Below are 26,740 nucleotides of genomic sequence, written 5' to 3'. Positions count from 1 at the left end.
GGCAATGCTAAAGAGTTACTCCTTGTTCTACACTCTGGAATTGCTCCTGGCGGGGATTGGTAAACCAAATGGGATGCCACGAGTCAATCACAGGTCGATCACATGCAAGGCAAGCACATTACCCACTGTAAAATCCCTCCAGCCCCTGAAACATAACTCTTTAAAAGAGCAGTGTAAGTACCAAACAGAACGCTTCTCATCCTTTCACAGACACCAGCTCACAGTATGTCCTTCAGAAATCACAGAACTTCTCTAACTCTAGACTGCCTTTTTATAAAAGAATGTTTTGATTCTGTCAGTAGAAATGTTAAATATTATAAGCTTCACCTTGTAAAGGAAGTGTCAAATATTCCATGGGAAGTTAATGATGGTCAATTTTATGTATCATTTTGGCAGAGCTGCAGTGCCCAAATATGTGGCAAGTATTATTCTTTATGTTTCTGTGACAGTATTGAGATTAACATTTAATGTTAGAGAGTATGAGATTAACATTTAAATGAGTGGTTTTTAAGTAAATTAGATTTGTTTTCATAATGTCGTGGACCTCTCTGATAGCTGAAGGTCTTAATAGAAACTGACCTCTTCTAAGCAACAAAGAATTTTGCAGATAACCTTTGAACTTAAACTAAAACTACATCAGTCTCTAGTTTCTGGCCTACTGGAAGATTTTGGAATTAACATATCTTCACAATTATAAAAACCAATTTGTTAAATCTGTCAAGTAATAAGACTATCTCCCTGTCTGTCTAGCTAGAGATAGAGATACATATACGTTCTGTTAATATTACAAAATCACTACTTTGTCATTTTTACACTATTACAAAAATCACTGACACATAGTGAGGATTTGAGAGCTGTTAAGCATATTAGTACCAAAATTATCATGACAAGAACCCTCCATACAGACCACCCACAACACCACATTATGTGGTTTAGACTTCTCAACCCAATGCCTGAGCCTGCAGTTCCACTGGGCTCCTACTTCCACCTCCTGAACTCTGCTGGTATTGAGAGGTCTGACTTTGTGGACCCATGGCAGCATCCACCAAAAAGTCTTTAACCTCCTCTCCCTGACCAGCAGGCTCTTTTATCCAGCCTACCAGATCTGGGGAAAGGGAGGGCCTTTTTTCTAAAATAACCAGTGGGGAGATGGGATAGTGATTTCGTTTTTGGTTTCAACATAGAGAAAAGTTTAGAAGTCACAGGTAAACAAGAAGGTATTTACTACTACTGAGGGATAAGAATAGGCTGTGAGGGGTGATAGCCCAGCAAGTAGCATTTTCCTTGTAGACGGCTGACCAGGGTTTGATCCCCGGCATCCCACATGGTCCCCTGAGCCACATAATTCCTGAGTGTGAAATCAGGACTTATCTCTAGAATTGCCACATGTGGGTCAAATACCAAAAAATATCAAAATACAATTTTTTGTTCGAGTGGGCACCAGTACGTCTCTCATTGTGAGAGCTTGAACAAATCGATGAGCAAAACGGGATGACAGTGAAATCTGGAGGGATTTCTGCCAAAAGCTGCTGGGTTCCAAGATTTGTTTCTGAGTCTCTGGGATCATGGCCATTAAGCAGCTTGATCATGGGTGGTGACTCAGGGTCTCATTGGGGTTATGGAGGAAAGGGCCAGCTCCATTCCCATCCCGTGAGGCACTGCATCTCTCACCACTGCTGGCCCATACCTGACTGTTCATTGGTCTCTGGAAAATGGTGACCACTTTATTAAAATTTCAAAAATCCAAAATCGCATGACCGCTACTGCAGTCACACAGCATCATATGCTATTTCTAATCAGCAATAGAAAACAAATTGTCTAATGTTGCCTTTTCAGCAGATCTGAGTGTTGGGGTAAAATCCCAAATAATAATGGTGGGTCTGGCATCAAAATATTGAATGTAATCAAAGTAGAGAAGGAGTAATGTGGAAATCATCTGCCACACAGGTAGGGGGAGGGTGTGGGATGGAGAGTATACTGGGGTTTTTGGTGGTGGGAAATGTGCATTGGTGAAGGGATGGGTGTTCCATCATTGTATGACTGAGACTTAAACCCAAAAGCTTTGTAACTGCTCTCATGGTGATTCAATAAATAAATGTATTTAAAAAAAAAAACAACCAAAAAGCGGTCTGTGGGGATGGCACCCAAAATGGCACCCAAAATGATCTCACAATAAACAGAACGAGCAAGAAAGAGAATGGGATGATGGTTCTTCATTTTGAACTTCTCTACCCTCCTCTAGTCCTCACTCTGGCCTAAAACTTCTCAGTTGGCATACCAGTTATGCAAACCTCCTTCCCCTGCCACTCGAACCCCCACCTCCGCATCCACCCTCACACACACATAGAGTTTAGGAGCTATCCTACCACTCCGAAGATGTGTGAGATATACTGCATGCTGAACTGTTGGCTCTGGGGTGGCCAGTACTGCAAGAAAGCGTCCACGTCTACTCGTAGCTCTTTCTTCTCCTCCTCCCCAAAGTGTTCCACGTGGTTCTGCAGGTCATCCACGGAGACCAGGCAGCCTTCCGTGAGCCCAGTGCCCTCCCTTTCCACGCGCCACATGATGCGTGCAGCCAGCCTGTGGAGAGCAGAGGATGACGGACGCCACATCTTTGGTTCCCATTTCCAATCCCCAGTGCCCTAACCACCTTGCCCTTCTTACTCTCTCTCCTTTGTGTAGCTCATTCATCTTTACAGACTTTGTGCTCCCTGTGCTTTCCTCAACTGACAGATCTGGCTTCTTCTCTTCATTGCACTTCCAGCTTAAATGCTTCTCCCTTGCACCACTGCCCTGATTTCCTTAGTTTCTACTCCCTAGCTACTCAGGTTGCCTAACTTATTTCCTGCATAGCACTTAACCCTACTTTAAATCATCCTTAAATTTACATCTTCCCCTCCATAAGAAGCTTCATAATAGAAGTTCTATCCATTTAATTAAGAACGCTGTCTTGGGCCCAACACTGTGCCTGACACTCACTGTATAGAAATAAAGTAATAAAGTTAGTGGGCAATGGATAAAATATGAAAATTGGTACAAATATTTAGGTATAAGATGAATAAGGCCTGGGGATCTAATGTAAAACATGGTAACTGTAGTTGATAACATATCATTGAAATTCACAAGAGAGTAAAAAGTAATTGTCCTCACACATAAAAGATTAAAAATTGAAATAATGGGTATTCCACTTAACCACTTGGAGAGAATCCTTGCACAAAATATTTTATTATGGAATCACTGTGAATATGCTTTCTTACAATTTGATGTGCTAATTACTGCTCAATGATGCTAAGTTTGTTAATAGAAGTGCATGTCAGATTGTGAAAAAATAAAGGACTTCACTAGATGAACTAGGTGGGATAAGGAAGCTGACTGAACCATTTCATTCTGTATTACCTAAAAATTTTCAGGATATGAACACTTCATTATGCACTTGAATCTCACCCCCATCTGGCCCCCATCCCCAACACTCCATGAGAATGCTCCTGACTTCCCCCATCTTTGCTCTTCACTGCCTGATTCAGAAGCACCTACCTGCAAACTGGTTTCAGGCCGTGCTCTGGCTTCCCAACTATTGACCTTGAGATTTTTTTTGGCGGGGTGGAGGCTTGTGAGAGGACCCACACTCGGCCCGACAATGCTCAGGGGTTGTTCTTGGGTTTGCACTCAGGAATTAGGCCTGGAAGTGCTCAGAGACCTCATGGGATGCTGGGGATTGAACAAGGGTCGACCATGTGCAAGGCAAGAACCCTACCAGTTATACTATTGCTCCAGCTCCAACCTTGAGAATATTTAGCAATGGCTACGCATTGCTGCAAATGACATTGAAGTGGAGCAAGTGCAGAGGGCTGCAGGTATAGGACCACCAGGAAAAATGGGTTTGCAGTGACTTGCAAAGCTCTGTATTTATAAGGGGGGAGCATTGTTATTAATAGAAAGCTCATTTGCTTGTTCTTCAGGTTTGATATATGTTTGTTCTCTCTTAAACATGTCTCTCTCTTTCTCTCTCTCTCTCTCCCTCTCTCTCTCTCTCTCTCTCTCTCTCTCTCTCTCTCTCTCTCTCTCTCTCTCTCTCTCTCTCTCTCTCTCTCTCCATTTTTCCACTCTGGAGAAGCTCATGTTCTCTCACAAACATGTATTCTCCTCTTTGTCTCCCCTACTTCTTTCAAAGTAAATTTTGTTTAAAAAAAAAACAACCCAAAACTACTGTAGAAAATATTTTTAAAAGCTCTCGCATTTTGCCAAATTTTCAGTTGTTTTGTTTTGTAGGGGATCACACCCGACATTACTCAGGCCTAACTCCTGAATCTACTTTCAGGAATAACTTCTGGTGAGTTCCCAGTACAATATCAAGTGCTGGGGATCAAATTCAGGTCAGATAAATGCCAGGCAAACACCCTACTCACTGTACTATCACTCCAGGCCACAAACCCCAATTGCTTTTAAATGTGCAATTTCCCAAATTTTAAATGTTATCAAACTATTTTTTATAAAAGAAAACACAGGGGAACAAATAGAAAAAATGTGCTGTCAGTTGCAGTAAGCAGTTACAGTTTGGAACTATTACTGTAGCCCCTCCCCCCACCCAACCCCAGTTTCTCCTCTGAGACAGGTCCCAGTCCCAAAAGTGTGCATGGAAGAAGTGATTGGATCCATCTTTACCTGCACTCATGAGGACTTCCCCAGGCTGAGGCACTGTCCCTGCTGCCACCCCCCCCCCACTTCTCTGCCTGCCACCTGGGGCCCAGCTCATACCTGATGTTCTCATTGGGCACTTTCCCGGATCTCTTAATGGCTGAACACTCATTCTTGTGATTCAGCCAGGCATCCTTCTGGCAGGTGCGGTCGCAATAATGGGCAAACTTGCACTGCCCGCAGCGATGGAGCTTCTCCTGTCGCTTGAAGCACGTGTGGCATACGACATTAACGAGACTGCAAGTGGAGGGATGAAAGGTGTCAGGGTTACACATGGGAAGGTGTGTGTGGGGGGGGTCAGTGTTCACTAACTCTGTGAACCAGGCTGTCTTTCTCAGGTTCAGGTGAAGTTTGGGCTACCCAAGGTGTCTTTTGGGTCACTGGAAAGCTCCCTCTTGCAGGCTTTTTTAACTGAAGCCAACATAGGAGACACTACTGGACTCTGCATACATATGTATATACGCCTCAATTTAATGTTACTATAGACTTATGAACTGTATGTGTAGAGACTGATGGTTCACACATTTCACACTAGCATCAGAAGGAGCTACTGACTTGAGCCTGTGCAGAAGGAGAGAGTGAACTCCTCCTCACAGAAGGGAGCTCTTCCGGGGCTGAAGTGATAGCACAGCAGGGTAGGGCATTTGCCTTGCATGCAGCCGACCCGGGTTCAATTCCCAGCATCCCACATGGTCCCCCAAGCACCACCAGGGGTAATTCCTGAGTGCAGATCCAGGAGTGACCCCTGTGCATCATCGGGTGTGACCCAAAAAGCAAAAAAAAAAAAAAAAAAAAGAAGGAGAAGAAGAAGGGAGCACTTCCTTCGGGCCTCAAAGACTAAGGAAGGCATCAAACTAGTAAGTAGTATCTGCTCTCTCACACTCATTGTACTATTTACAACAGCTGAAATATGGAAACAACCTAAGTGCTGGGTGGACAAAGAAGATGTGGTTTGGGCACCATTACCCTGGGAGCAGCTGAATTTGCCATCACCATGAAGTGCAGGGAGGCACAGGGTAAACCTGAGACACTTTAGAGAAGACTGCTGAGGAACTCGGGCTGGGGTTCCTCTAGGCCTTTATTTCTCAACCTTTTTCCAGTCTTTGCTCCTTTTTGGTCTTGTTTCCTTTCTGTGGTCCCGTCCTATAGGCTGGTCTCTAGTCTCACATCATAGCCTCATATTTATGCAATTTTCACCTGTGGTCCCCATGGAATATCTTGGGGGATCACAGAAGAGCCATATGGGCCCAGTGTTCTAGGTCTATGTCTCTGTTTGCCAAAGGTCACAGGTCAGGGGTCCCATGATGTGGGAGCGTCATTCTTTACAGCATGTCCTTATCATTATTGAAACATAAAGTTCTCTTCCCCAAAGACCAAAGTACAGTGACTCTCTATGATGAAACATAAAATATGCCACATTTTACACAAAATAAGTCTGCATATTATGGTACGTCTTTTTTCTGTTTTGCAACAGTAAATATTACACAGTGCCTTTTGATGCTGATGCTCTGATCTGTTCTCCTGACTCAGAGAAAAAGTGCAAGTGAATACAGCGAGGGTGGATAGTGAATCCATGTCTATTTGATGGGTGAAGTAGAGACACAGAAAGATGAAATTCCTACCCCTGTTCATCCAGACTCCCTGTAAACCTATGTCTCTCCATGGTAAACCAATCATTCAAACAAAAGTGCAAAGTATAGCATGGAGTATTTCAAGACAGAGTTAACACTCTGGGTGTTAACCCAGAGTGACTGAAGTCAGGCGTGACACAATAGCTCTGCGTCCCAACTGCAGCCTCCCGCAAGGTGAGAAACAGCAAACCTGGCCACAGGATCTGGAAAATGATGAAAAAAAGAGCAATATGCATGTAAGTTCCAAAAGTTCTTCCTTTTCCTGAGATCACATGTCCTTCTCTCCCGGAAGAGAGCATAACATGACACTCACCACAATCATGCCGCTGCCGACCCCGTGCCAGGCTGTTTCACTGGGCTTGCCCCAAAGACCCCTCCCCGCCCCAAGGGACCCAACCCCTGCAGCCAATAACTTCCAGAACTCAACCACTGCCATGCTCATGGCCGCTCTCCACACACTTGGGCTGAGCCTCCCCCCACAAATGAATCCCCCAAAAAACAGGTGTGTGGGACTTTGTAACTGAGAACTCTGGGTTCAATTGGACCAGGGAACGGAGATCCTCTGCCCATATCCCCATGTCTCCAGCAACTCAGCAGTCATGCCCATAAGTCATGTCTGGCTGGTGCCAGATAGTCTCATCATTGGCCACCACCCAGATTGCACGTCCTTCTCTCCCAGAAGGGAACATAACATGACACCCGCCATAACCATAACCATAACCCTCACCAGGCTGTTTCATTGGGGGTGGGTAAGACCCCTCCCAGCCCCAAGGAACCCATCCCTGACAACTGAAAGCCTCCAGAATTCAACTGCTGCCATGCTCACTGCTGCTCTCCACACGCTTGGGCTGAGCCTCACCCACGAGTGAACCTATTCCTGGACCGAATGGCCGCATTCACGAAACACTTCACAGGACACACCCTGCCCATACTCCACACTACATTTGATGGGTTCAAAGCAGGAGGCAATAATCTTAGATCTGGAATATGTATATACAAAATATACACATATATATACAAAAATATGTATATATGTATATATACATATATACATAAGCGTATATATAAGTGTATATATATATAAAAGCACACAAGGCTCAACCTTTAACAATATGGTTTTTTTTTTTTTTTGCTTTTTGGGTCACACCTGGCGATGCACAGGGGTTACTCCTGGCTCTGCACTCAGGAATTACCCCTGGCGGTGCTCAGGGGACCATATGGGATGCTGGGATTCGAACCCGGGTCGACCACGTGCAAGGCAAACACCCTACCCGCTGTGCTATTGCTCCAGCCCCCAACCTTTAACAATATGTTAGTTATCTCTTATAGAAGAGCTTAATGGCCCCTGGGTGAAATACAACAATCTTCACACTCTTTCCTCTAAGGATACATTTTTGTAAGATTTTCAGCGGTTTTTCACAATAAACAACACAAAATATATTATTTCATTTCCATTGTGGGCAGGGATTAGAGATCAGGATGGAAACATTCGAAATGTGGTGATGGGAAGGTGTAATGGTGGTGGGATTGGTGTTTAAATATTAAATGTAATCAAATATTATGGACTACCTTATAAAAATTTTTTTGAAGTTTTTCCTTTTCTTCTGGGGAGAGACAAATATAAAATCTCAAATCTGAGCTTCAAATTTGTTTGTTTGGGAATTTTAGGAGTCACAATCCAAGGTGCTCAGTGGGTATTTCCTGCTGCACTCTCAGAGTTTCATCCAGCAGTGCCTCAGAACTAAGCAGTGCCAAGGGATTGAACCTGGATCTCCTGCGCTCCAGCCTGTTGTGCTTCCCCTCCAGCTCTGGAGCCAACAATCTAAACAGGGACCTCAAAACTATAAAAGAACAGGGGATTTAGGTCAGAATTTGATAATCTTCAGGAAGATTCTTTGATTAAACCATAAGTCCAGAAACCACTGTATCTGCTCCTGACCATGTGCTTTATAGTTCCCATCATCAAAAATGCCCATCACTGGTCAATCCCAGTTGAAGCCCACTCATGCTAAGCTTGACCTTGTCTTTTTTAGAAACATACTCCTATAACCTAATTTGACCCTCTGGATCCTTGTTCAATGAAGCAGGCCTAGCCAGATTAGCTTTTCAAGACTTTGAAGACCACTATCATGCTTCTACTTCAGTTTCCTTCTCCAAGATAAACGGAGCCCCTTCAATGTTTCCTTACACCACATCATTTCTAGAAATCTCACACCATCCTGGTGGCTTCTGATGTCAAAGAAGTTCCAGGCAGTGAAAGGAAGGTCAGTATAAAGAGACAGTCAAGTGAGATCCAGTGACATGGTCAGTGACAAGATCCCCCAGGTTAATCCCTGTGATGTCAGGATGGTGGCTGGAAATGAAAAGGCAATCAAGCTGGGGTTCTACCTGGACTGCTACTGTAAGCTTGATCTTGGTTCCCTGGAATCCAGGCAATTTTCTTTCTTATTCTTCTTTTTTAAATTTTATTGAATCACCGTGAGATAGTTACAAGCTTTCATGTTTGGGTTACTATCACACAATGATCAAACACCCATCCCTCCACCAGTGCACATTCCCAACCACCAATCTCCCCAGTATACCCCCCTTTCCCACACTCCCCCTGCCTCCATGGCAGATAATATTTCCCATACTCTCTAGTCTTGGGCATTATGGTTTGGAATACAGATACTAAGAGATTATCATGTTTGGCCCATTATCTACTTTCAGCACACATCTTCTATTCTGACCAATTCCTCCAGCCGTCATATTCTTAGTGATCCCTTCTCTATTCCAGTTGCCTTCTCCCCTCCGCTCATGTGGCAGACTTCCAGCTATGGAGCAATCTTCCTGGCCCTTGTATCTACTGTCCTTGGGAATCCAGGCAATTTTCTACCTCAAAATTACCTACTCAACACAATTCTCTGTTCCCATTGGCAGAGAAGTGCATGTTGATAATTTGTTAATATCATGAAGGGGCCAGAGAGATAGTATGGGGGTTAAGGCATTTGCCTTGCATGTGGCTCACTTTGGTTCAATTCTTGGCACCATACTGTCCCCTGAGAACTGCCACATTCAGGCTTGGAGGCCCCTGAACACTGCCAGGGTCGCCCAGTAATCCCAGGCAGCACAGGAACCAAGCAGCACTATATACCCAGGTTCTCAATTAAAACCCCTTAATATAATAATTATAAAGCATTCGAGAGAATGAAAAATTAAAACGTGTATAAGTTAGAGCAGATTCAAGGTTATTCTCATAATAATGGCTTCCTCACTTCCTCACTTGAGATTTGCCAATGAGAAAAGTAGGATCGCACCAGCATACACAACATTGCACAGAGCCCCAGCCTGTCATTACTATGCCACAGAGAACACACCCTGCTGAGAAGGTCATGGCTTAGCCGAACAGAATGCACAGGGGATCCTAACCATTTGCGGAACTGCCTACCACCAGAGATGAGGAGCTATAAATCTCTCACATATATCACAAGTGGGGATTGCACTCTCTACCAGGGATTGCGCTGAATGTGATTAAAGAATCCAAATCATGAGGATCCCACTAAGGCTCCAAATCTTTTCTTCTGACCACTCAAAAGTGGTGCTCTTGGTCACTGCACTTTAAAAAGTAGCCAGGCTAGAGTATAATATCTAGGTATACTGCTGTACATGATTCCTGGATCTAAACATCATGAATCTATTAACTTTTTAAACAACAAGAAAAAATATCACATTTATTTAAGGCCAAATTGCAAATTTAGTTGCAATAACTCCAAAACTTTTGCAAAGGTACTGGTATAAGCACGTCAGAGTGTCCCTTCATTTGTCCACATGGCTTTGTATTTTAAAATTAGATTTATTGAGGTGTAATTGGCATGCATTAAAGGCTGCACCTATTTAAAATATTTTATTTAGGGGCCGGAGTGATAGTATAGTGGGTAGGGCATTTGCCTTGCACACAGCTGACCAGGGTTCGATCCCCGGCATCCCATATGGTCCCCTGAGCAACACCAGGAGTAATTCCTAAATGCAGAGCCAAGAGTAACCCCTGAGCATTGCCAGTTGTGAAAAAATTTTTTAAAATAAAATGTTTCATTTAATAAACTCTTACGTATACATATACTTGTGAAAGCACTACCACAATCAAGATACTGTATATATGCATCACTTTCCAAAATGTCTCCTCCCAAAGAAGAAACTTGTTGGTGGGTAAATAAAGATTGCTAGTAGTTTCAGATCAAAGTTGACTATAAGTATGGGGTTTTCTTGGGGGCGGGGGTGGAGCATCCCAGGAAGTGCCCAGTCCTCCTCCCCTGCCGGCCACTCACAATAATTCTTGGACAGCCTGCCTGACAGTTTATTTATTCATTTTTTGCTTTTTTTGGAGAGGTTTGTTTTGTTTTGTTTTGTTTCTTGGGCTATTCCCGGTGGTGTTCAGGGCTTATTCCTGGCTCTGAAATCAGGGATACTCCTAGCAGAGCTTGGGAAACCAGGGATCAAACCCGGGTCAGCCACATACAAGGTAACTTGCCTTGTATGATAGCTCTGGTTTCTACGGTTTTTTTCTTTTCATTTTTTTCCTTCCTTCCCTTCCCTCCCTTAACTTCCCTTCCCTTCCGTTCCCTTCTCATTATTCCCTTCCTTCCTTCCTTCCTTCCTTCCTTCCTTCCTTCCTTCCTTCCTTCCTTCCTTCCTTCCTTCCTTCCTTCCTTCCTTCCTTCCTTTCTTCCTTATTCATTTTTCTTTTGTTTTGTTTTTTGTTTGTTTGAGGGCCACAACCAGCTATGCTTAGGGATAACTCCTGGCTCTGCACTCAGGGATGACTCCTAGAGATGCCTGGGGGACCATATTGGGTACTATGAATTGAACCTGGATCAGTCATGTGCAAGGCAAACACCCTACCTACTGTACCATCACTCCAGTCCCTTGGTTGGCAGTTTAATGTGAGAACCTGAAGATACATGCTATAAGGACCCTTGTGATGCCAGGGACCACCAGGGCCACCCCTCTGATGATGCTCAAGGACCTTCAGAATCACACCCAGCAGTGTAAGGGAGGCCATATGGTACCAGGGAAGGAACCTAGGTCAGGTGCATGCAAGGCATGTGCTCTAACCTGTGTTTTCACTATCTGGTTTTCACTATCATCATGCATCAACAATTCTAAATAATGCCAAGGATAAAAATACTGATAAGATTTTTTTAAAAACACCTAACAAATCATGTTGTTTCATGTTCTATACATTTGCTCTTACATAAATTGCAAATGAGCACATTTTAAACCTTAGTAAACTGTGTTCTATCTGGAAGTTAATCTGAGGGCTTTCTGAGTAGCTTTCAGGTTCAGGATTGTCCTGGCTCACCCTAGCCACAGTCCATGCCTCCAATCCCAGGGGCACCACATTGTCATACATGTGATTATAAAAAAGAAGAGGCAGTACTTGTGCCATTCCAGGAGATAGCTGGAGTTTTTATTGGCATTAAGACCTTGAAACCGAGAAACAGTGTGAGGATATAGAATATGATCTTGTTGTTTGGTAGATGACAATTTCAGTTTGCACATAAAATCTATGCCTGAGTGTGAATATCTGTCTATAAATAAAAATATGAATTATCCTATGAAAAAATACTAGACTACCCTAAAATATCAAATTGGTTATAAAATATTAGTGCAGTCCTATTGTGGGACTGTTCTCTGCTGGATCTGTGGAGCAGATGAATAGGAAGCTCCAAGTAACAGCATGACTGTGCTTCTACCACTCTGTGCTCTCTGAAGCCCATTTCCTGGCTGCTCACTTTAGTTTTTGCTCCTCATCTGGGCCCTGATATTCCAGAAATGAGCATCTGTGCCTCCTTTCCTTTTCCAGCCTCAGAAGTGCACTCTTATTTGTAAGCTCTCAAAGCCTAACATACCAATATACCTGCTGACAATAAAATCGCAAAATGATTTTGATAGTTTGTAATGCTACTCTGGAAGCATTCAGATAGGGATAAGCATGAAGACTCCTCTTTAAGTTAAAAAAAAATTAATAGCAGGATGTGTGGGATACCCTGCATGTGTGAGGCCCCAGGTTCAATCCCTGGTTCCACAAAAGGAAACAAAAAAACCACACTGACATCCCATTCCTCTCTCCTTCCAAACTTTGATGACCAAAAAAGAGAGAAAAGGAAAAAAGTGTGGCCTTAGAAGCTTCCAGCACTCTTGGGATGGCCCAGGCATCCCCAGCACCACAGGACCCAAGTAGAATTGCATCCTTTGGCTCTTGCACTGAACCACCAACCTGGTTGGCAGAAAATAATCAGTAGGGTCTTCAGACCTCTTAAGCACTGGTTGGGAGCAGCCCCCAGCCCAGAAAGAGTGTTCACATGTGCAAAACTCAACGAAAGGAATTTAACAAACACACTTTCACCCAGCATGAGCTATGGCCAAGTATGTGGATCCCACAGTCAAGCATGCATGTGAGCCACAATCATCACAACATTAGCAGAGGGAAAGGAAGAGGGCTAGGGATAATGAAATAACAATATTCAATATTTTCCCAGCCACAACTTCACAGGAAATGACGCTCAAACTCCCCCTCAATCTAACTGAAGCCACACCCCTCATGCCATGCTTGAAACACATCTTGAAATGGAGTGAACACAGCAATTTGGGGGGTGGGAGGGGCCAGCATTTGATCTTATAGGTGTTCAAAAGAATCATTGCCAAACTTCTGAATTTGAGGATTACTTAGTAAAATGTATCCATCAATATAGCTCAAAGCAAGTCAAGGGCCGCACCATCATGTCCTGCTTTCACAGCCAAAGTGTGAAAGGCAAATTCCTAAATCCACTACAATTTTCCTTGCATCAAATGCAGCAAACATTTAACACAGTAACAGGAATGGTTTAACCAACTGTCTCTCATTTTCTGCACTAACCATGTAGGAAGTTCTCCATTCAGTTTATTAAATTATTTCCATTTATAGCATCATACCTCCCAGCCCCTTCTGCTTGCAGCTGTTATGAGATTAAAGGTCACACATGTGAAGGTGCATATGTCCTGGTTAATCCTGGCATTCCCACATGACACCATAAAATTTTACTAGCTAGAAGTCCAACTGTCTTCCTCAGTTATGAGTGGAGGAAGTTCATAACTGGTTTGACTTTCAAAAGGCCCTGACTGGTAATAATTTCTCTCTAGATACTCTACTCACCTCACTTTCTCAACTTTGTTTTTCACTACTCAGATAGAAATATACATAATCTCTTAAAGGATTTCAACTCCTTAAACAGAACCATTTAGAAACTCGTTAAGTTTTTATTTGGAGAACTAAAAAGAAAATCCACTATCCTGTTCCCTCTTAACATCTTTTTAGTTATTGTTTTGATCTTTTGTTTTTGAGTTACACTCAGAAGTGCTCAGGGGTCACACACAGTTGTTCACAGGCTCAAGGCTGCTTCTGGCAGTGTTCTGGGAACCAGACAGTGATGGGAGTTGAACTCAAAGCATGTGCTCCAGCCCACTGTGTTATCACTCTGGCTTTCTCAACATCTTCTGTGATTAAGCATCAAATGAAAGTGTGAAACTTCCAGTGATCACAGTAATGAAAAGAAAGGGAAGGAATAAATTGTTTAAAATTTAAAAGCTCTAAGAAACATAATCACTATGGATCTCATTTTAGATTCTGATCTCCAAAAGTATAAAGTGTGCATCTGTGGTTTTCTGTTTGTTTCTTTCTTTGTTATTGAGCATACCCGGCAATGCTCAGGAATCATTCCTGGCAAGCATATGCAGTGTCAGAGATTGAGCTCAGGTTGGCTGCATGCAATACAAATACCCTACCTGTTATACTATCATTCCAGCCCCAACATTAGTGTTCTTTAAGCCAGCATTCTTTAACCTTCTTACACCTGCTGAGCAGCACCTTTCCTGTATACTGGTCCATAGACCAGCAGTTAAAACCAACATGGTAAACCAGTGGTTTATAGACTTTCTGAATTTGCAGATTGGCACTAATTCAAGCTGGCAGTTGAAGAATGTTGCTTTAAGCCACTAAAATGTGTGACTTGTTGCAACAATGGTAGAAATGAATAAATTCCTTATGACAAGAACTTTTCCCCTGGGTTAGAGAAATTGTACAGGAGTTAAGGTACTGGCCTTGCATGTTTCAGACCCTAGTTTGAATCCCCAGTATCATATATGGTTCCCTGAGCCCTGTCAGGAGTGATCCCTGAGCACAGAGTCAGGAGTAGTCCTTGAGCACCTCTGGGTATAGACAAAACAAAAACAGAAATTGAAATTCCCTGTATTATTCAGGGGTCATTGATTGGAACTGACATTATGAAGAATTTTCTGGTGTTGCCATCCTCTTCTATGCATGCTTTTGGCTTTTTCTCTTTCAATTTACTCTTTCAATACGCTGGGCTATAGTTGAACCAACTCTTCTTAGTCAAGATTACTTTTTGCATTCTGATGAAGTGTTTCTGGGAATTGACTCCCTGTAACCAACATAATGAAAGAGGTATATGAGTTTAATTACCCTATTGCCGAGTGTGGGATTAAGACAGAGGCTTTCTCCAATGAAATGATGTCCCCCACTCCCAGATATCCACTATAATAAAGGAGTCACTGGGAAAATGCCATTGAAGTGTTCTATTTCCGGCTCATTATTTGGGGCCACCACTTTAAGCTACTACCGATAATAAAAAAGTCCAAAAATGATCTTCCTATGGCAATTCTTGTCCTTTCTGGAAGTTAACCAACCTTGGATTGCTTTAGATTCCATACTTCTAAGATTCTCTCAATAAAGTCACCCCATCAGTCACTTTTGCTTAAAATGCCACATTATTTAGTACATAAGAATTCAAATGTGGCTGCATTTTATGTTAGTCTGTGATAGCCTTAATGACCAGGTTGCTATTGAGTTCTGAAATTTAATTTTTAGCCAATTACTACAGATTATGGAGCTTTTACATGTAGCCTCCTGAGAGGTCATTAGAAGTTAGGGTTGGGTTTAGTGCATAATGCTTCACGTGTTTTTTAAAAAATTATCCTTTTAGGGGCTGGACCGATAGTACAACAGATAGGGCATTTGCCTTGCATGCGGCCGACCTGGATTCAATTCCCAGCATCCCATATGATCCCCCAAGCACCACCAGGAGTAATTCCTGAGTGCAGAGCCAGGAGTAACCACTGTGCATCACCAGGTGTGACCCAAAAAGAAAACAAACAAACTAACAAAAAAATGATCCTTTTAAACAAGATTAATTGTGGAACACTTCTATTTGTTATGATATCAATATGTACAGTATATGTAGAGGTGATTTTATATTATTTTAAAAGAATTTTAAATATTTCAAATATTTAAATGTTAAAAAGAAAGCAAAAAGTCAAAAATCAAAAATATATATTTCTAGGCATTTATGTTTAATAAACAACAGATGTGTGGAAAGATCTAGTAGAAAAGAAAGAGTAAGAACTAATCTTGATACCCAAAATATGGTACTTATTAAACTGATATATATCATATGGTTTAGGAATATGAATGTATGTAATAAAACATTCATGTAGAAATGAGTATCTTTTTTTTAGGCAGGTCTGGAGAAATAGTACAGGGGTTAAGACACTTGCTTTGCATGCAGCTGACCCCTATTCAACCCCTGGTATCCATATGGTCCCTTTGAACATGGTCAAGAGTTACTCCTGAGCACAAAGCCAGAAATAGTCTCTGACACCGTTGAGTGTGGCCCAAAAACAAAACAAAAAATTCTGAGCACTAGATCACAAATTTTAGGGACTCAGGAAATAGTTGAGTGGCTTATAGCATAAGGCATTGAATTCAAACTCTAGTGCCTCCACTATGGTAGAGTGCAATCCTGACTGTTCGACCACTAGAGCCTGATGACTCTGCTGTCTGTCATCCCTGGTGCCACAAACCACTGATGGCCCCTATGAGCACCACACCTAAACAATGTCTGAGCATCACAGCCAGGCATGCATGACTATGGTCATCACAGCAAGAATAACAGCAATGAAGAGAATGGGGAAATCCAGAAAAGTGACACCCTTGGGGCAGGCACAGAGGAGGATGGGGAAAACTGGGAAAATAAAATGGAATTTTCTAGTTAAGTTGGATGGTAGCATCACCAGAATGAAATTATAGCTATTCCTGCTCTACTTCTAAATATACATATCCTGGCACCAGAGAGATAGTACAGTGGGTGAGGTTCTTATCTTGTATATGGCCAAACCCAGTTCAAATCCCTGATCCACAGATGGTTCTCTGAAATAATTAACTTCCATTTAATATAATACTAGACTAAAAATAAAATATTTCCTCATGTGTTTAAAGAACAGGACAGAAAGCCTGTTTTGCAATGCAATGACATGGATTAAAATGTTCCTCATTAACAAAGAGGCTTTTGTGGGTGACTCAGTCCTACCTCCCCAGTCAGGTTTTGAACCTATGTGACTCAATCTCACTAGGAGATTAATATGGGAATGAGAGGAGAATAAGCTCTGATGCTTCTCAGACTCAGGTACTCCCTAAGAAAATACAGCCTTTGATCTTGCTATGACAGGCTTGGGCAGATCACCTTTTCAAAATATCTTTTTAAACTTATTATTTGGCTGGGGAGGAAAGCATACCCAGTAGTGCTTGAACCTGGGCCTGCCACAAGCCTCATTTTGTTTTTTGGGTATTTTTGCTTTTTAGCTTTTGTTTTCTTTGGTTTGGGGACCATACCTGGAAATTCTCAGGGGTTACTTCCAACTCTGAAATGGGAGTGGGGTGCTATTCATGGTGGTTCTTGGGAGACCATGAGGTATACTAGAGATCGAAGCTGGGTCTCCTAGAGCTGGAACAATAGTACAGCAGGTAAGATGTTCGCCCTACATGTGGTCGACCCAGGCTTGATCCACAGCACCCCAAATTGTTCCCCTGAGAATCACCAGGAGTGATCCCTGAACTCAGAGTCAGTAGTAAGCCCTGAGCACCACTGGTGTGGCCCCAACAACAAAAACAAGCAAAACAAACAAAACTGGGTCTCCTGTCCATGAAGCCTATGCTCAGCCCTTTGAGCTCTCTCTCCAGTCCTTTTAGATTTTTTAAAAATAACTTTCAACATCACCTCCCCAACAATTCTCATTTTACTGCTATTTTTACAAAAATTCTGATTTTATTGCTATTTTTGATACTATGTGGTTTTATGTAATATTTTGCATGAACATTTCATACCAAGGTTTTTATCAATATTACTTTAAGTGCTTGATGAATTATTTATCATTAAAAAATTACCTTAATGTCTAGTCATAAAGTAGTTTGAGGAGGGCATAATAGTGAATATAAAAAGTTTATAGGAAAACAGATGATACCTAAATTATTAAATGAAACACCATAATATTTTCATGAAGCACAAACAAGTAAAATCTGTCTTACTAGAGGGAACTAGGCAACAATGACCATAGCCTTTGTGTTGGTGTTCAGATATAATTTTTCTTCTTAACTGTTCAAAAATAGGAATGTGTTACTTTTACAAAGATAGGAAAACTCATTGAGCACCAAAGCTCTTGAAGGCAAAGCTGATTGGTCATACTGACTTTGGGCAATTGAAAGCACCAAAAGAGACATTCCTGCCTATACACGGCAAAGCAGCAACTCGGTGGCAGCACCAAGATCATTGTTTGGAGTTTCTATGTCTTTGTTTTTTATTTTCCTTTCTTTTTTTTTTCTTTGTTTTGCTTTGGGGCCATACCTGGTGATGCTCAGGGGTTATTCCTGATTCTGCACTCAAAAATTACTCCTAGCAGTGCTCAGGTGACCATATTGCATGCCGGGGACCAAACCCTGGTTGGCCGCATGCAAGAAAAATGCCTTCCCCACTGTGCTATGGCTCCAGCTCCTGCCTTTTTATTTCTTAATTTTGAACCCAAGTCTCTAAGATTCATCACCATTCCTGATGCAAACAAATAAATTAACGAAAAAAAGGACAAACTCGCCTTTTTTTCTCACCTCAGCACCTTGTCTTCCACATGTGGTAGTTGACTACATATCCCATTTGCTGCCTTTTCCCTGACAATTTCAATAAGAGGGAAGAATAGATAACTAGAATGCTGATCCAATGATGTCTAAGAAGCAGTGTCCTTCTGGGGCTGGAGTGATAGCACAGCGGGTAGGGCGTTTGCCTTGCACGCGGCCGACCCGGGTTCGATTCCCAGCATCCCATATGGTCCCCTGAGCACCGCCAGGGGTGGTTCCTGAGTGCAGAGCCAGGAGTGACCCTTGTGCGTCGCCGGGTGTGACCCAAAAAGCAAAAAAAAAAAAAAAAAAAAAGAAGCAGTGTCCTTCTCACTCAGTGCAGAGAGAGTGTATCTCCAGATTAGCAGAGGCCATTTGGATTCAGACCGTACGAATTTCAGATGGGTCATTCCAACTATGGGCTTAGAGAAAACGGTCATGATTTCATTAGAATGTAGTGTTTCTACTGAAATATAAGATTAAGTGCTATTTAAAAGTTTTAGTGGCCAAGCATGAACAGGGCTATGGAGAAATAGGAACATAAATTGAAAGCACCACTTTGGAGAACCCATGAGGATGGGAAACAGCCTGCCCCCACAATCCATCTTTCTATCTGTCTCCTAGAAAATTGTCACACATGAACGAATAAGCAATGCCAATAGTTTTAATTACAAGAATGTTATTTTTTTATGAAAACCATCAAATTTCTCTTGCTAGGGGGATGGATCGATAAAATTTCACATATATATTGGGTAGAATATTTATAGCTGTTAAACTGGTAATTCCTGTAGCTTATGAATAGACATTAGAAGATAACTATTGTAGATGAAAATAAGCAAACAGACCATTAAGGATTTAAAAGAAGTACATAGATATTTATAGTCTCCATAAGGATAGAGATTAAAATCATATTTAGTTAAAAGAGCAAGTTCTAGAATGATATCAGAATTATGATACCATGTTTATTTTTTAAAAATGGACAAATGGAAGCTATACATTTTTGATAAGTAGAGATATATATCACATACTAAAACAAGAATAATCTATAAGAATATGCTAAAATCACATCAAGAATTACTTGAGAAAAATGGAGGGGAAGGAGTTGTGATTGGAGGTGAGAAAGGTAAAAGATTCTTATCTTAGAGATATTCTAATTTCTTTAAAGTAAATGGGTTCAAATGTTACTTGTGCATTACAATGCTATTTTTAAAAATTGCTGTTTTAAAATTATTTTAAAATAAGCTATTTAAAATAATTGCTTTAGCAATTACTTCAACTTCTAGTGTATGTATTATATCCAAGAAATACAAGAAAAGCAGGGGTCGTTGCATAAGAAAATGTTTCTATAGCACCACACCCACCTTCCACTCACCACACACAGCAGGTCCGCGCATCCAAGTTCATATTAGAAAGTGCTCGAAGTCTTATAACCCTCCTGAGGACCAGTGCCAGTCCTACTGGCAACAATTCTTTGCAGAAAATAATAATAATAACAATAACAACAATAATAATAATAATAATGATGATGATGATGATGTCCCCAAATGACTGTCAGTAGTTTAATGCTATTGTATGGACCCAAGCCCTTTTCCTGATGATTATGAAAGCCAAGTATTTCAGAGTCTGGCAGGAATCAATCCTACAGAAGAAAAGGAAGCCACTCTCCATATTTCATACCTGTCGAAAACCACTGCAGAATAGGCACGCTCAGCAAAGATGACATCCGAAGCCCAGAACTCTTTCGTGGCCTTCAGACCCCTGCCTTTGCCCTCGGAAGTGAAGACCTCCACGTTCTCCATTCTTCCTACTGTAATCTCAGGCTTGCAGACAGCAGAGCTATTTAACATATCCAGCCAAGTCCCTTGCTGCTATTTCAGCACCTTCGGTATCCCAAAGAGCAAGCCTATAAATGGACAAGCCACCTCCCCTTCCCTACCCCCACTCCCCAAAGGGCCCTCACCTCCCCTCCCCCCACTTTAACTGGGATTGGAGATGGGTCAGGCAAAAGGACAGTTCATCTGTCAACTGCAAAACTGACAGAGAAGAAAACGTCCACGGGCTGGTGTGCTTCTGGTACTGGGCCTGAAAATGTTTGAAACGTTCCTCTGCAAAAAGTTAAGTCGCAAAAAGTTAAAAGTTGAGTCGCTGCGATCCTGTTCAGCTTTAGCTGGAATGGGCAGCATTTGGTCAGTGGTGTATTTTTAGCAGCCAGATGCCTTTGTCAATCCAAAGCAGACAGCTGAAAGGGACTGAGAGAAGAGAGAAGACACTTTCTGTTCTGGGACCCCTCAATGGCAGGTCTGCCCTTTGTCAAATGAACTACACCCCCAACACTGCCCCCACAGGCCGACTGTTTCCAGAAAGTAGCTGCTGTTAAACTGATCCATTGGGCATAGACATGGCCTTACTATTTAGGTTCCCGGCCTAAGGCCATCTTCTCTGATTACCTGCCCACCAATCTCCACTCCCCACCCCCACCCCCACCAAAGTCTGGGAGTTCTCTGCCCCGTGCATAGCTGAACATGTAGGAAAGCTGGATGCAGGCTGGATAGAGAGGGAAGGCTGACCTTGCAAATGTCAGTTCCAGGGGCTGGATATATACAGCGGGTAGGGCATTTGCCTTGCAAGCGGCAGACCCGGGTTTGATTCCCAGGGTCCCATATGGTTCCCCCCCACCCCCCCAAGCACCGCCAGGAGTAACTCCTGAGTACAGAGCCAGGAGTAACTCTGAGCATTGCCGGGTGTGACCATTTTGAAAAAAAAAAAAAAAAAAAAAGTCAGTTCCAATCAATGACCCCCCCTGAAAAATGCAGGAAATTTCCATTTTTGTTTTTGTTTTTGTCCATGTTCAGAGGTGCTCAGGGCTTACTCCTGACCCTATGTTCAGGGATCACTACTGACAGGGTTCAGGGGACCTTATGTTGTTTCTGTGAATGAATACAACAAAAACAAACTTTTAGACTGTAAACACAAACTACTTATTACCAGAAGAGAAGGAAGTAGGTAAATCAAGTATGCAATTTTTAAAAAGTGGACTCAAACTTGTCAGTTGTGTGATGAAGGAAAATACCGTGCTTAAAGAGGGGATTCTAAAGGTATAATATACATTGTTGATTTATTATATATCCCAGAAGCATGCCTAATATTATAATTCAATAAAAAAAATGGGTCTTTGGGGGGTCTTTGTTTGAGGGGAGGCACCCCCATCAGTATTCAGAACTTACTCCTAGCTTTGTGCTCAGGAACTATTCTTGGAGGTTCTCAGGGGCGTATATGTTGCTGGGGATGAAAACAGGGTCAGCTGAACTTAGTCCTATACTAAGTTCCTCCCCACTTGGGGAGCCCTTTTCTTTCCTGCTTTCCAACAAAATTTTCTACTTTAAAAAAAAAAAAAACACAGGGTCAGCCGAGTGCAAGGCAAGGATCTTAATCCCTGAATTTACTCATTGACCCCTCAATAAACAATTTTAACTGAAGGGAAAAAAAGAAAACATAAATAAATAAAGCAAAAAATAAAGCAAAAATTGACAGCAAAAAATAAATAAAATCATTAAAGAAAAATATTCTAAACCCATGAAAGAGAATATAAAATCCTTTATTTCTGTTTTTCTATTCAAACTCACATCTGCTGTCTAGAAAATACCAAGATATAGGGCTAGAGAAATAGTACAGCAGGTAGTACACTTGCTCTGCACATGGCTGACTCAGGTTCGGTGCCCGACACCTCACTGGGCTCTTGGAGCCCACCAGGAGTGATCACTGAGTGCAGAGCCAGGAATAATCCCTGAGCACCACTGGATGGCCTCCAAATAACCTTTTTTTTTTTTTAAAGAAGAAAATGATCTGTCCTTGTCACATGAGAGTGAGGCCCTGGAGGATAAATGTTAAGAGGAAAAATCTTAACATCCCCTCTGAACCATATACCTCTGTTCTTCACAGCCACCCAGTGCTCACTGAAGTTGGGGGAAAAGCACTCGCAGAGCCATGGTCGTGCCTTCCCTCCCACTTTGTTTTCAGTTTCCAAGCTGCGTATAGTTATAAGATCCCTGGCTCTACATCTCTGTGAGTACTGTAGTTTGCAACCGCTGGCTTCAGAGTCCCATAGACCTGTATTTGAATTCTGAGTCTACCACTGTGACTTTAAGAGAGAGTGTCAATAAAACTGAGGGATCATTTCTACCTCACTGAATTGTTGTGAGTGTTAAAAGAGATCATAACTTTGTCTAATGGTCATAGCACAGGGCTTGGTACCTTGGAAATATCTAGTTAAGTAACACCTATATTATTTATTCTTTTGCTTTTTGTTTGGGGGCCACACCAAGTGGTACTCAGGGCTTATTCTGGCTCTGCACTCAGGAATCACTCCTGGTGATTCTTGGGGGACCATATGGGATGCCAGGACTTGAACCTGGGTCGGTCACATGCAAGGCAAGCCTTCTGCCTGCTGTACTATCTCTTCAGCTCTAATTTTATTTATTCTTGCATCCACTTCCCTGAATAATCAAGATGTGCTAGAAATTCTGTCTTCAACCAAAGAGCATCTCCTAAAACTACTTTGACTTTTGTAAGCAGATCAAATTTCCTTTGTCAGACTATACATCATGATTCTTTTAAATCAGAAAACATGAAACCTGAAGCTAAGGAATATCTCAGTAACTTCTGGTACATGCCAGGAGCAAAATAAGTTAACATATTCAAAGTTGGAAGCACCAAAAGCTCTTAGATTCATTAACATAATAAGCAAAAGAGTAATTGCACAGAGTTGGTTGTATTTCAGTACTGCATATAGTTCCCTCACTAGAACCCCGCTGTGTGTGACTCCAGAGTATAGAACTAGGCATAAGACCTGAGCACTACTGGGTGGGGCAAAAAAACATTTAATTAAATTTGCAATTTATTTGAAGGATTGAAAAAGAGTTCTTGGGATTCTTGGTGGTGGAATATGAGCACTGGTGAAGGGATGGGTATTCGAGCATTGTATAACTGAGATTTAAACCTGAAAACTTTGTAACTTTCCACATGGTGACTCAATAAAAAATTAAAAAAAAAAAAAACTAAAAAAAAAAAAAGAAAAAGAGTTGTTGGGGCTGGAGTGATAGCACAGCGGGTAGGGCGTTTGCCTTGCACGCAGCTGACCTGGGTTCAATTCCCAGCATCCCATATGGTCCCCTGAGCACCACCAGGAGAAATTCCTGAGTGCAAAGCCAGGAGTAACCCCTGTGCATTGCTGGGTGTGACAAAAAGCAAAAAAATAAAAATAAAAATAAAAAAGAGTTCTCCAGCATAGCTTCAAATGAATGCTTATACCCATGTTGCCTGGAAACTCGGGGCCTGGCAACAACCAGGGCCTTCCCCCGGGGGCTCGTGGCTCAAGCAGGCAAGGATTAGGATGACCTTCTCTGACACTGAACCCTTAAAATAGATTTAGCCCAAGTCAAGGTCAAGGATGAAGTCGACCTGCCCTAAGAACAGAAAGAGGGAACAGTCTTCCTGGCTGTGTTGTAAATGTGGGTCTCACCTTGATATTGCACTTTTAAAGTGTGATCGACAGAATATTAGGCCCCCAGAGATATACTAATACTATAAATATGTTACCTTACATGGCAAAAGGGATTTAGTAAATATGATTAGGTTAAAGGGCTGGAGTGATAGCCTAGAGGCAAGGGCGTTTGCCTTGCAAGTGGCCAACCTAGGTTCAATTCCTTCACCCCTCTCGGAGAGCCCAGCAAGCAACCAAGAGTATCTCACCTGCACTGCAGAGTCTGGCAAGCTCCCCGTGGCGTATTCGATATGCCAAAAACAGTAACAAGTCTCACAATGGAGACATTACTGGTGCCCGCTCAAGCAAACTGATGAGCAACGAGGTGACAGTGACAGAGTAGGTTAAACATTTTGAGAATGGAAAACTAACTTGGATTATAAGCAAACAGAATCATTGAAATTCTTTTAAGGAGATGGTGTTGATGTTTGAGAAGTAAATTGACAACACAAGGAAGAGGGTAGGAGTTAGAGAGTGATAGGAAGATTTCAGCCCAGTAAACTCTATTTATGGCTTCTGACTGTCAAACTGTAGGATTATAAAATTGGCATATTTTAAGCTACTGTATTTGGAGTACTAGGGCTGGATTATTAGCTGAGGAAAGGAGAAAGCAATACACCTTAAATGGAATCCTGCCCTTGAGCGGATCTGTAATAATCTAGAGTGGTGAACCCTCAGATGAGATTTTGTCCTTGAGCTAATCCCCTAGAATTTCCCCTGAAGGACTGGTTTTTACCTCTGTTTGTTGTTATGACAAAAACATAACATTTAATGTTTGTTAAAAGCAAGCTCCCAGAAGAGAGCGACACAGAGCGTCTCTTGCCCACACACCTGGCTGTCTTCCACGGGGCCCCTCGGAGGGGATGGGCTCCAGCTTCCCTCCCCGCCTCCAGCATAGTTCCCAGTGCTGAAGACCACCAGAACCTAGCCACAGCCATGCTCAAGGCCCCTCTCCACACGGTCGGACAAGCCTCACGCATGAAGGTACCGGCAGAGGAACCCAGGTGTGTGTAATTCCATCAACAGCCAACATCCAGAGACTTAAAAGCAAGTTCCCAGAAGTGCGAGGCCACTTCGCAATATCTTATAACTTACTTCTCCCTCTGGGAGAAACTCCAAGCTACTGAGAGTTTCCTGCCCACATGGGAGAGCCTCACAAGCTTCCCATGGTGTATTCATATGCTAAAGCCAGTAACAAGCTGGGTCTCTCCCCTGATCCCGAAAGAGCCTCCAATGCGGCACTGTTGGGAAGGCTGAGTAGAGAGAGGCTTCTAAAATCTCAGGGATAGGATGAATGGAGAGGTTACTGAGACCGCTCGAGAAATTCGACTATCAACGGGATTTCATGTTGTTATGACAATGTTCAAACCCACCTATATGTACCCCCGCTTAATTATTTCTATATAACTATGCTGTAAGGGGTAAAAGGAGACTAGATGATGACTTGAAGTAGAGGATTTTGATGACTGGACTACAACCAAAACTATGACTACAATTGTGCTGTAAGGGAGAGGTCGGACTATGCCGGAGAGGAGAAAGAAATAAACTGTCTACTAACCAACCTGGAACCCTGTTTCTCTGTTCCCTAGGTCCTTCATCCATCTGTCAACATGGGCCAGCCAGGGGAATGGTTCTCGGTCACCGGACACTTATATCCCATGTGTGCCCACACTTTTCCTTTGAAACTCACAGTGAATGATTATTAGTCAAGTTCTGAATGAAAGAAGTATGATCTTTCTGGCACACTGCTAGAGTGATAGCACAGTGAATAAGGACTTACCTTGCATGCAGCCAAGCAGGGTTTGATCCATGGTATTCCATATGGTACACTGAGGCTGCCAGGAGCAATTTCTGAGCACAGAATTAAGTCCTGAGCACCTCTGGGTGTATACCAAAAACCAAAATAAGAAAAGAAAGTATGATCTTCCTTCAGTTAGCAAGAAGCTCCATTGCAGCTAAGACTGTACAAAAACTATGGTTCTGTATGAAGCACAACCCTAATTTAAAATCATTATCAACACAGTTTTATGTACCTGAAATGCATTATCTGATGTCTTAGATTGTACAGACTGGGCAGAAATTCTTCGGATATAAGGCTGCCCCTTGTTTCCCAAAACAGCTAGTATCCCTGGCCAAGATCAATGAGCATCAGCACCAGTTATCAGGTTAGTGACGGGGGAGGGATTACAAGACTTAACTACATTGCATACCAACACAGTCCTATTTAAAGCTTTTATCCATCTGCCCCTCCACCAGTTTCCCCCTCTCCCCACTGGGATACAAACCTTTTATGCTAATCCTGGCCCCACTACAATATGCCAGCAGTACTACATAATCATTGTGACAACCAAAAGTTTCCCACATTCCTAAAATGCTTCCTAAGCAGTATAGCTGTCTCCATTGAGAATTGCTGATAATCAGGAAATGCATGTTGAGCTTTTTTGTTTGTTTATTTGTTTGTTTTTGTCTTTTTTGGGTATTACCCAGCAACACTCTCCTGAGCATTACTCCTGGTGGTGCTCAAGGCACCATATGGGATGCCGGGCCAGCCATGTACAAGGCAAACACCCTACTCACTATACTATGACTCTGGCCCACATGCAGAGGTTTGAAAGAATCTTTTACTAGCCCTAATGAAGACATTTGATCAGAGAACAAAAGATGCAGAAAGAACACAAAAAGTTTTATCGATGTTATATATAAGAAAATAGAAGTAGAGCCAGAGTGATAGCACAATGGGAAGGGTGTTTGCCTTGCACACAACCGACCCTGGTTCGATCCTGGCATCCCATATGGCCCCTGAGCACTGCCAGGAGTGATTCCTGAGTGCAGAGCCAGGAATAACCCCTGAGCATCAGCGGGTGTGACCCAAAAAGCAAAAAACAAAAAACAAGAAAACAG

General features: G+C 42.3%; 1 protein-coding gene across 1 annotated transcript in view; it reads right to left on the bottom strand.

Annotated features, from left to right (window-relative positions):
• Nucleotides 1–20,108, bottom strand: part of SMYD1 (SET and MYND domain containing 1) — a 34,701-nt gene extending 14,593 nt beyond the window's left edge. The window contains exons 1-3 of the mRNA XM_004612042.2: nt 19,978–20,108; nt 4,756–4,932; nt 2,367–2,580 (exon numbers count right to left, since the gene is read on the bottom strand). Coding sequence (XP_004612099.2) covers nt 2,367–2,580; nt 4,756–4,932; nt 19,978–20,099 — 513 coding nt within the window. The 5' untranslated portion in view covers nt 20,100–20,108. The remainder of the gene's footprint in view (nt 1–2,366; nt 2,581–4,755; nt 4,933–19,977) is intronic.
• Nucleotides 20,109–26,740: the final 6,632 nt, after the last annotated feature.

This window comes from Sorex araneus, chromosome X (genome assembly GCF_027595985.1).
Source record: "Sorex araneus isolate mSorAra2 chromosome X, mSorAra2.pri, whole genome shotgun sequence".
In the NCBI taxonomy this organism is placed as follows: Eukaryota; Metazoa; Chordata; class Mammalia; order Eulipotyphla; family Soricidae; genus Sorex; species Sorex araneus.
Note: the sequence above shows the minus strand (reverse complement) of the source record. Positions and strands in the feature narration are given on the sequence as shown.